At 38.9% G+C, this 13,405-nt stretch overlaps 1 protein-coding gene across 1 annotated transcript in view; it reads left to right on the top strand.

Annotated features, from left to right (window-relative positions):
- The window catches only part of ITGBL1 (integrin subunit beta like 1), a 144,448-nt gene extending 131,329 nt beyond the window's left edge, over positions 1-13,119 (top strand). Inside the window, exons 9-11 of the mRNA XM_065656294.1 lie at positions 5,420-5,566; positions 10,250-10,363; positions 11,858-13,119. Coding sequence (XP_065512366.1) covers positions 5,420-5,566; positions 10,250-10,363; positions 11,858-11,949 — 353 coding nt within the window. The 3' untranslated portion in view covers positions 11,950-13,119. The remainder of the gene's footprint in view (positions 1-5,419; positions 5,567-10,249; positions 10,364-11,857) is intronic.
- The last annotated feature ends 286 nt before the right edge of the window (positions 13,120-13,405 follow it).

The raw sequence follows: 13,405 nt of genomic DNA, 5'->3' as shown, positions 1-13,405 counted from the left end.
CTGTTGAAATGAGCAGTAAAGGAATTGCCAATGCATCAACATTTAAGTTGATAAATAGATATTAATTTGCAAAGCCAAAAAGGGCTTATATGTTGAACTTCATATATTAGGCAAAAATAGCCATCACACTATACTCAGGCTTCCCTTGTACTGAAGTCTGTGTGCAACTAAAACCTGTCTCAGACAAGACCACGCTCTGCTCTGAAGACTCTAAGACATGAGCAGCCCATGCCAACATCACTAGAAAGTTTGTTCCAATATTCATCTTCCTTGTTGGAAACGCTGTTTCTTTTCTCAGATGAATTTGGCAGTATCAGCTTTTCTCCATGGTTCTTGCTTTGTCTTTCTCCAGTAGTTTGAGAATCCCCATTGAAAGGAAGTAGTTCAGATCCTGCTGAAATTGAAACACTTCTTAGTTTTTGTTGTTGTTGTTTTGGTTTGGGTTTTTTTGTGTTGTTTTTTGTTTTGTTTTTTGTTTTTCTTCCAATAGGCTCAGCAGATAGAGATCTTTCCAGTTCTTTCCACATGTCCTTTCTCTGCCCTTTGAATTATTTCTTTGCAACTTTTTGGGACTCTTCCAAGTTTTTCAAAATCTCTTCAAACATGGATATCACAGGGAGCTGCAGGACTTTAATGTCCACGTCATCATTTCTCTAAACATTCCTACTCATTTCTGTTCCTACTCACTTCTCTATGGCTATATGCATATGAGGATGGTATTAGCCCTTCTCACTGCAGTGTTTCATTTGAAGTTTTTAGTGAGCTGCCTGCCTGTTATGTTGCTCTAATTGGAGCCACAGTCCACTTTTATTAGATTTGGACAATAATAAGTGACCTTTTATGAAAATGTAATAGACAATCAGTGTTTTGCTTAACATTTATATTAGGTTTCTCTAACTGCAGTTGTCACAACTGTCCCAGTCTTATGGCATTCTCATATTCAATAAAAATAAAAATAAAAATCAGTGATCCACTAATACTTTTACCAACATTTTTTAGCATATTTGGGAAGGTTAATGAAGCCTGTTGACTTAGAAATATTTCTCCCAGATAGATGTTGTTTAATATTCTCTTATGTTAATAATATAATGGAAAGTTCTTTATCATAGTCCTGTAATAAAGAAAAGAAAGAAAATCCTGTTTCTATTTAAATATGGAGAGAAATGTTAATTTCATTTACTGTATTGCTCTAAATCAGAGATCCTGCATTATGCCGAGGTTTTTCATATTTCTAGTACACTTTTAAAACTTCTTATTTTTCATCCTGTTACAGATTTTTTTCTTTCCTATTATGTCCATTTTATTCACAGCAAAATTTCTCATTTATATTGGTTGCTATCTATTTCATTTTACTTTTTTGGCTGTGCAGCCTTCTCATTCCTGTCTCGTAGCATCTCTGCACCATTAGACCTGGATGGACTTCTCTCTTACTGTGGAGAAATGTTGCTTGACTATCAGATCAGCTCTTCATATAGGACATTCAAATTCATATTTTTATGTCTGAAATTTTGTTTCCCCCATTTCTGGTTAATATTGACTTTATGATATATTTATTATATTAGTTTGAGAAATTTGTTCTTCAGATGTGCCAAATTTTGTTTAGGGCTTGCCTCAATTTGCCCTTTGTGAATATAATCTGATTATATTCAGTTAGTCTACAAATATGAACCAGCTTCCTCTGCAATGATTACTTACCCTTTTTCATCATAGAGACATTCCCATGTAGTAGTGCCTTTCCTATTAGAAAACGATCATGCAGGTTTTTTGGGAACTCTGACAACAGTTCCATGAGTAGTCCTAAACTGAAGTTCTCACAACCGCCCAGTGGTAAGAAATAATTCATCCTGGTGTCCAGTTTGATTTGGGTTCATTTGAATTATAATGGACCTGCACTAGTAATCAGTCAGGGTTTACTTTATTGCTGCATTCATATTTCACATTTAATTCTTACAGTTATTTGATTTATTGATAATTCTAAACAAAGAAACAGTATCTGCAACATTATCTTTTTCTCTCCTTTGCCTCTCCCTCATCATAGTCTTTTTTCTTCACAGGAGATTAATGTTTAAAACATTCTGTAATATATTTAAATGTTCATTAACACAGATTGTGATGAATGAAGATCTATAGTGTCAGAGCCATTGCAACATGTGATTTTTTTGGTGATTTTAAGTGTTTTATGTTAAATCTGAATTGATGACCAATGCTTTCCAGTGAATCTGCTTAATCTGAATAGTTAAATCAATATTTTATCATGTTAGCCAATTCAGGTGGGCTGGACTTCTTCAATTAGAGATTTTCCTTTTTCCCTTTGCTCTGTGATTGCTATGTTCTTGAATTTTATTCTTCTCTATGAAGGCAATTATATTCAGATCTAAAAGGACTTATGAGCAAGAGTAGCACATTTTGTTGCTGCTCTTGCACATAACCTTGAGAGTCTGGGATTCATTGGAATGAAACTGAGATACTTTGAAGGCAATTTGAATATTACATTCAACAGAAAGCTGTTGCTTATAATGTTTTGGCCCTTCCTTTTGGTCACCGTGTTTGGACACCTTCAGACAAATGCAAAGAGCCTTTGCAAGGAGGACGTACGTAACTAAACATTGCAAAGCAGTTTTTCACAGGCTAGCACAAAGAGAAGATAGATATTGTAGGAGTTAACAGCCTTTGGGCTGAGTACTTGCATACTCACTGCCCTGACGGATGAGGCATCTGAAGAACTGTAGTGTCCAAGCTGGTGTCAGCTATGAGTCAATATTATTTGGGTACAATGGATTACTTGAGACAAACGAATTGTTTATGTTTTGAGGATTTACGTGTCATAAAGGAGGAGAGGAATGGTCATCTCAGAAAGATATATGTACAAATTTTATGTGGTAGACTGTAAACTCTGCTGTATATTAATAGATTATTCATTACCTTTTTATTTGACTTGTTTAAAGGCTTTACAGACATGATCAGTCTCTGCATTCTATAAATCACAATGACTATAGAAGAAAAATGATACAGAATTATTTTCTCAGTGAAATCAGCATAGATTTCTTACTATTTTCTGCTAAAATGAGTACAAGTATTTGTATCTCCACAAATAATTTTCCAACACCGATATCCAGTTGTATATTTTGCTTTTCAGTGGTTGAGCTATTCTCAAATTTAATCTATGTGTTACTAAGCAAAAATAGACAATGCAGATAAAAATTATCTGACACAAGCTTAGCTATAGTAAGTTAATGTAAACAATTGCATGCCATCTACCTGGAAGGAGCATATGAAAAAGTATATATGCTTGTTTTCTACCTCTTTTATTTTGGTTTGTGGTATAGCGGTTCTTGTTTCCCAGTCTAACACAGAAGCTAAAGTAGCATCAAGCTTCTGTCATTGCAAGTTATCAATTTTTAATATTTTATATATGTCAAATGCATATATGTAAATTTATAATTCCTGAATATCACTTGCAGAAGTGGAGAGGAATACCCTCATAATAAGCCTGCGTCATTGTCACTGAGCATTTAAATTTGTATAGGTAATAATATTTTTTAAAAAAACAATACACAGTCTGGGGTACAAAAATTATTCTGAACATTTAGATTGCTGTAAATGACACCTCCAAGACTTTGGAACTTCCAATATTTTCTAATTTAAATTAGTAGAGTATTTGGCCATCAGTAAAGCAAGGAATTCCACTTATAGCAATCTACAAGGTTTGTTTCTCCTTTCGGCTTCTGTCAGCGCTGCCTCCCAGTTTCCAATGTCAAGCTGCACTGTTGCCTCATGAGAAGTCCACAAATTAGAAAAGCAAAATTGCTGCTTTGCTTTTCTGCATCCTACAGCTCAATGCTCTGCCAGATACACCTACTGCTTGTTCCCTTCCTCCCAGCCCATCCTCCCACATTATCTCATTCTCTTCCACTCCCTGGCTCTACGTAGCCGGTGGGATAGGACGAAAGTCACTGGTATGTATAATTTGCTTCTTTTAAGCCCAGTCACCTAATTAGCTGAGGAATGATCTTCTCTGCTGCAGAAATATTATTCAAGGTTGAAAACTGAAATTCTGACTGGGAAATATTTATTATTCTTCTCCTTAAAATTTCTGTATTCTTGTCTGCATTTGTTGGTGCTTTTCCCTTCTTCCAAGCCAGATTTCCCCATCAGTTTACCGTTCAACATATTTTCCTGGTTTATTAATCTTTGTACAAATAATTATCAAAAATTCTATTTCACTGCATTTTTTCTTCTTTTTTTTTTTAAACATTGATTAAAACTTCTAAGCTCTGTCTTTGACCCATGTTCTGGAGTTTCTTTGACCTTACCCTCACTTGTCATTATCTGTCCTTCTTTCTCTAACATTTCAGAGTGTATTCCTCTCCACTTGCTCTCCATTTTATGTTTTTTCTCATTCCTCTTTCATTTCTCCCCATTTCCCTCTCTTATTATTAATTGCCTTTTGATAGCTATCTCCTTGCTACTTTATTCTTCTTCTGCCTGTCCACCTTCCCTCTCATCCAGGCTTCTTGTCTTGACCTCAGAACTGAAACGCCTGTGTCCCTGTGGAGAGAACCCTCCATGGTGCCCTGACCATTCTTCTGAGAAGTCCTGCCTTGGGCTCACACAAGCGTTTGCTCTGGAGAATGCTTTGGTCTCTTCCTCCTTCTTGCTTCTGCCTGAGCATTTCACTACAGTAACAGGAATGAAAGTGCCAAACCAGTTAAACTGCTGAGCTGGGATGGCTTTGTCTGGAGAAGAGACACAGAACAGAAAGAGGATGTTGTTACGGTGAGGAGAGGAACTCTTTGTAGGTTGCCAGTTGGTTTTACGTACAACCAATTTTAACAGTTGCATGGGACCCTGGGGGAAATATCTTCATCCTTTGCTCTATGAATTAGTCTATAGTAATTGCAGAGTATGCTGAGGACAGCTTTTGCACGTCGGCTGCTCCATGCACTGCAGCAGACAACCAGCAGTAAGGGGCCTTTATCTCCCTTGCCTGTTCAGCTGTGTAGTGCACTGCTCCCAGCCCTGTGCTGGGGTCTGCTTCTCCAGGCGACAGTGTGGGATATGTAGGTGAGACTTCAGCACAGGGCTGCAGGATTAAAGACCTGGGAGGGAAAGGGTTGTGTCTGTCCTCAATGCACTGTGGATTAGGGGATATCCCATAGAGTTGAGTTGATGCCGAGCTTCTCAAATGAGGGGAGCCATGCCTACACTTTTCTGCACATCAATAGGGTGCCCTGTTTAACACAAGAATGAGAGAACTGAAGAAGGCCACACTGCCTGGAAGCTGTGCTGTCCATCTGTCTATCTGTCTATCCCATAGTGTGCACTTCACACTGCAGAGGTCTGGAGATGCTCTCAGTTGCGACCGCAGTCACTACTTTCTGCTTTGTTTTGCTCATAAGAAACCTTGTTGTCATTACAGGCCATGGTATCTGCTCATGCGGCCGATGCATTTGCCAGGACGGGTGGTTTGGAAAGATGTGCCAACATTCAAGGAAGTGCAATATGACGGAGGAGGAGAGCAGGAGTCTCTGCGAGTCAGCGGATGGCATATTATGCTCGGGAAAGGGTAAGAACCGGCAGCTGAGCTACCTCATGTCAGTGCCCTGGCAGAAGAAAATGGTCATGTTCTAGAAGACTAATGTGCATGGCAGTGGGTTGTTGTTCAGTAACCCTTTCTTAAAAAGGCACCTATTATTAAAAGGATGTTATATTTGGCTGTGTAATGCACTTACATCCATTTTGTCAAACACCCACCACAGCCATACGTGTTTAGCAGCGTCGCTCTCCTATGCAATTTGTTAATAGTATATAATTTCCTGCATGTGTTTATCTGATGGTCTGCACTGAACAGCTGTACATTCTAAACTAACCATTAGTGCTCCATCCAGTTTGAAGGACGGGGGCACTACCTGCAGCATCACTGCAGTGGGCAAGCTGGCAAATATAATGTCTCAGACGACTGTAAGTGGAGGAGAGTGTTTAACAGCAACATTTGGTATGCTTAATCGCCCTCCCCCCAAGAAGGAAAGGTAGACATCTGCAACCCACGCCCCCACACCCCCGAATCCCACAGACTGTCTCATTTACTAATTTTTATTCAGGTGGTTGCATCAGCTTCAGTCCAGCTATAAAAAAATTGCCATGGGGAGGAACAAAATTTAGAAAATCTTGATGATTATCTGAAATTGTTCTTTAAGGTTCTTATCTTGCAGCCTTTCAGGCTAGGAAATTGCATTACTGGAAAGAGGACTTTTTAGCTTCCCCATAGTGCAAACTGCCTGTTTTTGTATATAATATGTCTGAAAAAGAACAGACAAAAAATGGGTGGTAGGACTGGCTGGAGGCTATTATAGATGCACCCACTCTGGAGTGGATGTGCCGTTTCCTCTACTTGCATATCCCTTACATAGACAGGGAAGAAATCTTCTAGCTAGAAAAAAAACCAGTTAGGCACCTTCTACATCAGGCAGATTTCCCATTGTTCATGTGGTAATCTTAATTTCAGTGCAAAGGAAATTTAAATGCGTAGTGCTTTTAAACCTGGCTGCATGAATGGAGGCTTCAAACATCCATATTTTCTAAGGGAGTAGTGCACTGTTGAACAGTGTCTATGTTCTATGGGAATTGCAAACCTGAACCTAAATCCATATTCAGGAACACTAGTGGGATTTATTTTTTTTAAGTTTCTTTGGCCTCCCAGCACAAGTAAGCTTCCCCTGTGATGGAAGGTTACCCTGAGGACAGTCAGTATAATAACGCTCTGTCAAATTTGATGCTATAGCAGCCTCATCATTGCAACAGCTGGTCATATGTATGTACTTGTCTCAGCAGAGAAATACGTACGTAAGATAACTTCCAGAAGTGTGTGGTCAGTGAACATCCAAGGAGGCTACTATCTCCTGCTGCTTCCCTGAGCAGGATGGGGATCACAGGAAAAGACAAAAAGTCATATTGCTTGTAGCTTTTGTTTCTATGCCTAGCCTTTTTTTTTTTTTTTTTTTAATCCAAATCTATTCTTGATGCTTAGATTTGTATCTGGAAATCATGACTTTCCTGGGTACCCATGCTTTAAAATGTTGCTCGTAGCTATTGTGACCAGCACTATCCAGAGGCCAAAGTGACAAATTGTTCTTTCTGTTTCATTACATTGAGCAATAAGTAACCATTAACCATTACTGGTCAAATAAAAGGGAATTTCTAGCCTGTGGACTAATGCTAGGTATTCCATCTTTGCTGGAAACCTAGCCAAGATATGCAAGCACTGTAATGGACTGAGGGACTTTGAGTTTCTGTATGTTTGATTTAATAGACCCTAAGGAGTCCTGATTTTCAGCAGGTAACTGCTGAACACTTTCAGAAAATTACACTCTGTTAATATAAGCAAAGTTGGACATCCACATTCCTGGGCTATTTTCAAAATCTTGGCTCGCTGATTATGCCACCTGTAGCAAAAACTCTTCTGAAGGAAAACAGCAACACCCACCACGCTGCTGCCTCCCTGGCAGTAAATGCAGGGCTGCAGATGGCTACTGTAATGGTGCAGGATGCGAGCTGGGTAATGAGCCAAATCCCATCTGAGAGGATCTGGCCAGGATCCCAGGGAACACCCTGCAACTCATTAGACTCATTTTAATTAAACTGAGGAGCCTCCCAGAGCAGCATGCTCTGTTCAGTGAAAAGGCTTGATACATTCATTCTTCCTAACAGATTTTACATTATGGAGCCTGATCTTCCTTGGTTGACTTGGTGTTAAATTTGCTGTATCTTCTGCAAAATAGTTTTAAACATCGTGACCATCCATGAGTAGCATCAGAAGCAGCATCAGTGCTTGCTTATGCAGAGTCAGTTCAGGTTTCTCATAATGTCATGGTCTTATTAACTGCTTTAATTTCACTAAAATTCTCATACTATTCATCATTCTTTTCAGCTGTAGTTTCTATAAACAGAGACATTAGGTTTAAATTACCCCCAAGTAAGTTTTAGTGTATCTCTTATACAGCAACCATGCAATATGTGTGCTATCCTCCACTCCCTCTTCATACAATGGCATTTTTTATCCTTGAAGGGAATGTCAGTATTTTCTGGGCCCATGGCTCAGTAAGCAATATTCAGAACTCATGGAAAAAGTAGATGCTTAACCAAATACTCCCATCCCTAAATGTTCCAGTCACTAGCTCTTTCTGTATATATTTACAGATTCCATATGTTACAAGAAAAACCAGCATTTCTCTTAAGTTAAGCAATGAGCTAATCTTTGTCAACTTACAATAAAGACTAAATTACTTACATTTTTGATTAAAAAACCAGATACTTTGCTGAGGCTGTTCTCGAGTTTTAAAGAATTAAGTTTCAGTATTTATGGGAAAAAAACAGGGGAAGATTGGTCGGTATTGACAGACGTTGGAATATTACTATGGATTTTATTCAGAGGTCACTGAAAGGAATGCATAGATGGATGGCATCATTTTATACACTTTGGCTCATGCCTGTTAAGTAACCCATGAATTCTGTTTAGCCTAGATTTTGACAAAACCAAGCTTCTGTCTATATATTTTTCTTTAATATTGCATTAAACACATTGGTGGCGTTGTACTGGAATCATTCTGGAAATATTGCTAGAGGGTGGGATTTTCGACAGCATTTAACTATAAATGTCATAACTAACATTTATAAGCATATTCTGTTAAAGGTTGACAGCTTCTTTGGTGACTTTTTTTTTTTTTTAAACTCTGCCTCACATAGTTGGAAACTATATGTGTATTCTTTGCTATAATTTATTTGGTTTTTGAGATGTTTGGATTGATTTGTGCTGTAAGCAGTTCTTAGGCCTAGGTCCACAAAAGGATCTTTCCTCAGCAGCTACTAAGCTCCCCACCTTGTTGTTTCACTGTCTGAACTCTTTATAGGGTCAGGCAGCTGAGGATGAGCTGAGGGAACTGGGGCTGTTTGGCCTGGAGAAAAGGAGGCTGAGGGGAGACCTGATCGCTGTCTGCAACCACCTGAAAGGAGGGTGTAGCATGGAGGGGGTTGGTCTCTTCTCCCAAGTAGCAAGCGATAGGATGAAAGGAAATGGCCTCAAGTTGCACCAGGGAAGGTTCAGATTGGATAACAGGAAAAAATTCTTCACGGAAAGGGTTGTCAGGCATTGGAACAGGCTACCCAGGGAAGTGGTGGAGTCACCATCCCCTGGAGGTGTTTAAAAGACATATAGATGAGGTTCTTAGGGACGTGGTTTAATGCCAGAGTTAGGCTATGGTTGGACTTGATCTGAACGGTCTCTTCCAAGCTAAATGATTCTGATTCTATGTACACACCAGCTCACTTGAGCCAGGTGTTGGAACGAGCCAGGAGCAAGTGCCATCTCCTAGTGGCATTTCTAGGGGCAGGAAAGCCTCTCTCACACCCTTCTTATGCTTCCTGACACATCAGTGCCTGGGGGCAACTGTCCCTTTCCAGGATTCAGAGCTGTGAACCTTCTCCTGAAGGTAGGGATGTCTCTGAATCTTCCCTTAAAGGGAGGTTTCTGGTGCTCAGTGGGTTATGGCGTCATCCAAACGTCACCATGAAGTCCCTCCTTTGCCTGTGGGGTTGTGACTTGACGGTCCTGAGGAGGAGGAGAGTGGCTTATCCCAACAAGGGCATTGGGGTACTCTGCAGGAATGAGCAAACTGCTGAACCCCCATTATGTGCACAAGCTCCCTCTGATCTAGAGCAAATATTTAGTAACTCCATGGGAGGTGGAGCAGCTTCATTTGTGGTGATGAGGATTTTGGGGATCTAAATGTTAGTCTTAGGCACCTCTGGTCTTTTTTGGACTCTTCCCTAAAGGCTTTAGATGAGGGGAGACATTTTCCTCCTGGGTACGATTTTATTGCCTTCAGTAACAGTAGGTCAGGGACAATTTGAGCTTTTCTAGTAAAAAAAAAAAAGAATAGTTACTGACAAGAGTAGCTCTGATTGTAGGTCTCTGAAACCAAAAGAAACTTCAAAATGTGAGTCCTGATTAAGTGAAATAACAGAATCAAAGCATTAGTAGTAATGTCCTACCATACTGTAGCTCACTTGAAAAGAATCCTTTTATTCAAAAAGCTTTTAGCTTGATTATTTTCTTTTATACAATAGCTTCTTAGGCAGCAATTTTGTGCATAAGCGCATGTGTCTGTGTGCACGTGTGTGTCTGGGGATGTTATTTTCTAGTCTGAAAATGCCAGTGCTTTTTGACTGCGAGTAATAATTTTTGTGATTCCAGGTTCCTGCCACTGTGGAAAGTGCATCTGTTCACCACAGGAATGGTACATTTCAGGTGATTTCTGTGAATGCGATGACAGAGACTGTGACAAACACGACGGTCTCATTTGCACAGGTGCAGTACAGGCTAACACTTAATTGCTCTAAGAAACAAACTGTGTTGATGGGAATTATGTTAGACAAAGCCCAGCTTCGTCTTTCTCCATTGACGGAGGAAGTGCATTTGCTGGTTATTCAAACATGCTATAATTGTTTCTTTGTGCAGTGTGATAATCAACTTAAGGTTTCAAAACAACAGTTGAAAGCCTGAGTATGAATCTAAATAAGTAAGCCAGACATGAAATCCATCAACATTTTTCACTGTAATAGGCTACGAGTTACTGCTTTTTGGTAAAGGACGTACAGTGTCAGCATTGTGATCGTGAGATTTCTTTAACTTTTCTTCTCTTACTGGACTTTCTATGTGTATAGTGCATTTAAGCCACAGACAAAATGCACTTGTCCGATGATATTTCATAGGTGAGAGTCGTAGCTGTGTGGGTTAACAGAGCTTTCTGGCAATCAGACAATTCTCAGTGGGAGGCTGAAATACCTGACAGTATTTCCTATGATGTGATGGCTAGTGATTAAAGTGGCTTCACCTTGACATTGTCTGAGAGTTCAGGTGGCAGATGTGGCTAGAAATGGGCAGGCTGCCAACAGACCCTCATGACAAATCGAGTGACGAGAAGCAATGTGGGAATTGCCAGAATAACTCACTGGCTACTTCCTGTTACACATCTTTATTTTAGAAAAGTTATTGCTGAGAAATTATGGAGGAAATCTGCAAGCCGATTAGAGTGAAAGTGGGAGGGCTGACAGTGGTAAATGGTGTCTTCCAGCTAGGCCTGTTAGCGAAGGTCCTTTTCCGGGGGCAAGTAGCCAGCAGAGAAGCAACGGGAGCCTTATCTTCAGCTGCAGCAGCTGTTCACAGATCTTCATAAAGTCAGTAGGAAGAGGAGCTCACATTGGAGACCCAGGCTGTAGAGGTCTCATGCTGAGCATCCAAGAGTCATGAAAAACATTGAAATAAAATATATGTCTCAGTACTTAACATTTCACCACGGTGGAACAGGGCCAACACAGTTTTCATCTAATGAAGAGTTTGAGATATTTATTTGTATAGCACTTCTGAGAATTTAGGTTTAAAATTTTTCACATTCAAAGTGATGTTTTTATTGCTATTCTGTTTGTAACTTTTTATGTCTTTCACTTTCTGCACAATATTTAAAAGTAATCTTGTTTTTCCTTGAACCTTGAGGTGCAGTGTGAACACTGAGCCTCAACAGCTAGGTACAAATAGTGGTGGCATAATTACAATATTTTCAATTCTGCTGCTGGAATTACTGAGAGAATGCCATTAACGCTTTGTAAGTGTGGGTTTGGGGTGGCTTCTTAATGCAATGGTACAGTAATTGCTTCCTTCCAAAGAAAAAAAAAAAAAGGGTGGTGGTGGGAACAATAAAGGAACAATGCAACTACTTTAGCATGGCTTTTTACTTTCCATAAAACACATTTTAATGTAGTACATTTCAATTATGATAATTGCCCTTTATTCATTCTGTTCTAGGCAATGGTGTTTGTAACTGTGGAAACTGTGAGTGCTGGGAAGGATGGAATGGAAATGCTTGTGAAATCTGGCTGGGGAGAGAATACCCTTAACAAAGGACATCAAAGACTGAGTTGTTTGTTGGTTTTGTTGTTGTTGTTTTTCTTTAGGCTGCTAGAACATTTATTTTCAGAAGTATTCAGTGTGTAGGTGTGAGTGTGCATTCACACACACGTATATGGGTGTAAATACTCTAGAACACTCACTGGAGGGTCTGCTCCTTAAAGAAATGCGTAGCAATACTAAAAGAAAAAAGTTAAAAATTCCTTGGGAGCAGGACAGTCCAGGCTTTGAAAGACGAAGTCATGTAATACCGGCCCTGTGGAAGTTCTCCAGAGTTTTTTGGTGAATTCAGTCGGACTGAGATCATACCTGTAATGCCTGATTCTTAAGCAACCTATGGAAAAATGTGTTAGCCTTTTTTTTTTAACATTATTTACTTGGTTGTCACGTCTCCATATCACTACACATCAGTATTTCTGTAGAAGAGTAGCACTGGTTGAATATTTGTCAAATAATTAATTTTATTCATTTTATGGTGTTTGACAAATACAGTATTTGGCCCCTTTTTCTTTCTGATAATCCTGATTATGCACCAGCTCATAAACTGAGAGAAGCTGTAAAGAAGTTTATGGAAACATTAATGATATTTTATTTGGCCAAAGAATTTTATGTATTTGTATAAGTGAGGTCCAATTACCTGACAGCCATAGGCTGAAGACCCAAAATGTTTGAATGGACCCTTGTCCACAAGAGAACTTAGTTTCTGTGGTTAATGTGTCAGCAAGTTGCTTATCTAGTCTACATAGTATGATACTTTAAAATACGTAACCTATAGGAATATAAGGAATGAAACTAATAAAGATATAAATGTATGATTAACTATTCTGAATATATATCCTGCAATTCATATGTACTGTTATCATATTGTTCTATGTATGTACAGTAGCCTAGTCCTCTTAAAAGTAAAGCACATGAAAATTTGTTATACTAACAACTTTTAGGATGACAATTCTGTATGCTATTAGAAATCACTGTTTGGAACAGATTGCACTGTTACACCTGATATTCATTGCATTTAACTGCTTTTATAGAAGTGGGGAGCCTGAAGGTCAACTGACTTGAAAAGTCAGCTATGCTGTGCGGTAGCCTGGTCTCAGCCAAAGATGTTCAGACAATGGCAACAAAGTAATTAAAGTTTTAATACAGTAAATACAAACAAAGCAGTGGTATGAACAAAAAGTTTATTTTTATTTTCCAATGGTGAAATGCTGCTCAGTGTGAAATTCACATTGAGTTATGAACAATGCACAACTATTGGGACTTCCCTAACTTATTTACATATGTCTCTTTATTTTTTTTTGTTGTTGTTAATACATGTAGATTTGGCAGCCCTTGAATTCTTTAGAGCAAAAAAATACATACATTTTAGTTTCAAAAGTGTTTACATTTTGTGAAACCATGGTTGAGTGAGAAATTGCTTAAATGGTTGAAAAAGATTTCTTTTTA

This window comes from Caloenas nicobarica, chromosome 1, assembly GCF_036013445.1.
Source record: "Caloenas nicobarica isolate bCalNic1 chromosome 1, bCalNic1.hap1, whole genome shotgun sequence".
Lineage (NCBI taxonomy): Eukaryota > Metazoa > Chordata > Aves > Columbiformes > Columbidae > Caloenas > Caloenas nicobarica.
The sequence above is the reverse complement of the archived record's forward strand: the minus strand, read 5'-3'. Positions and strand labels throughout refer to the sequence as shown.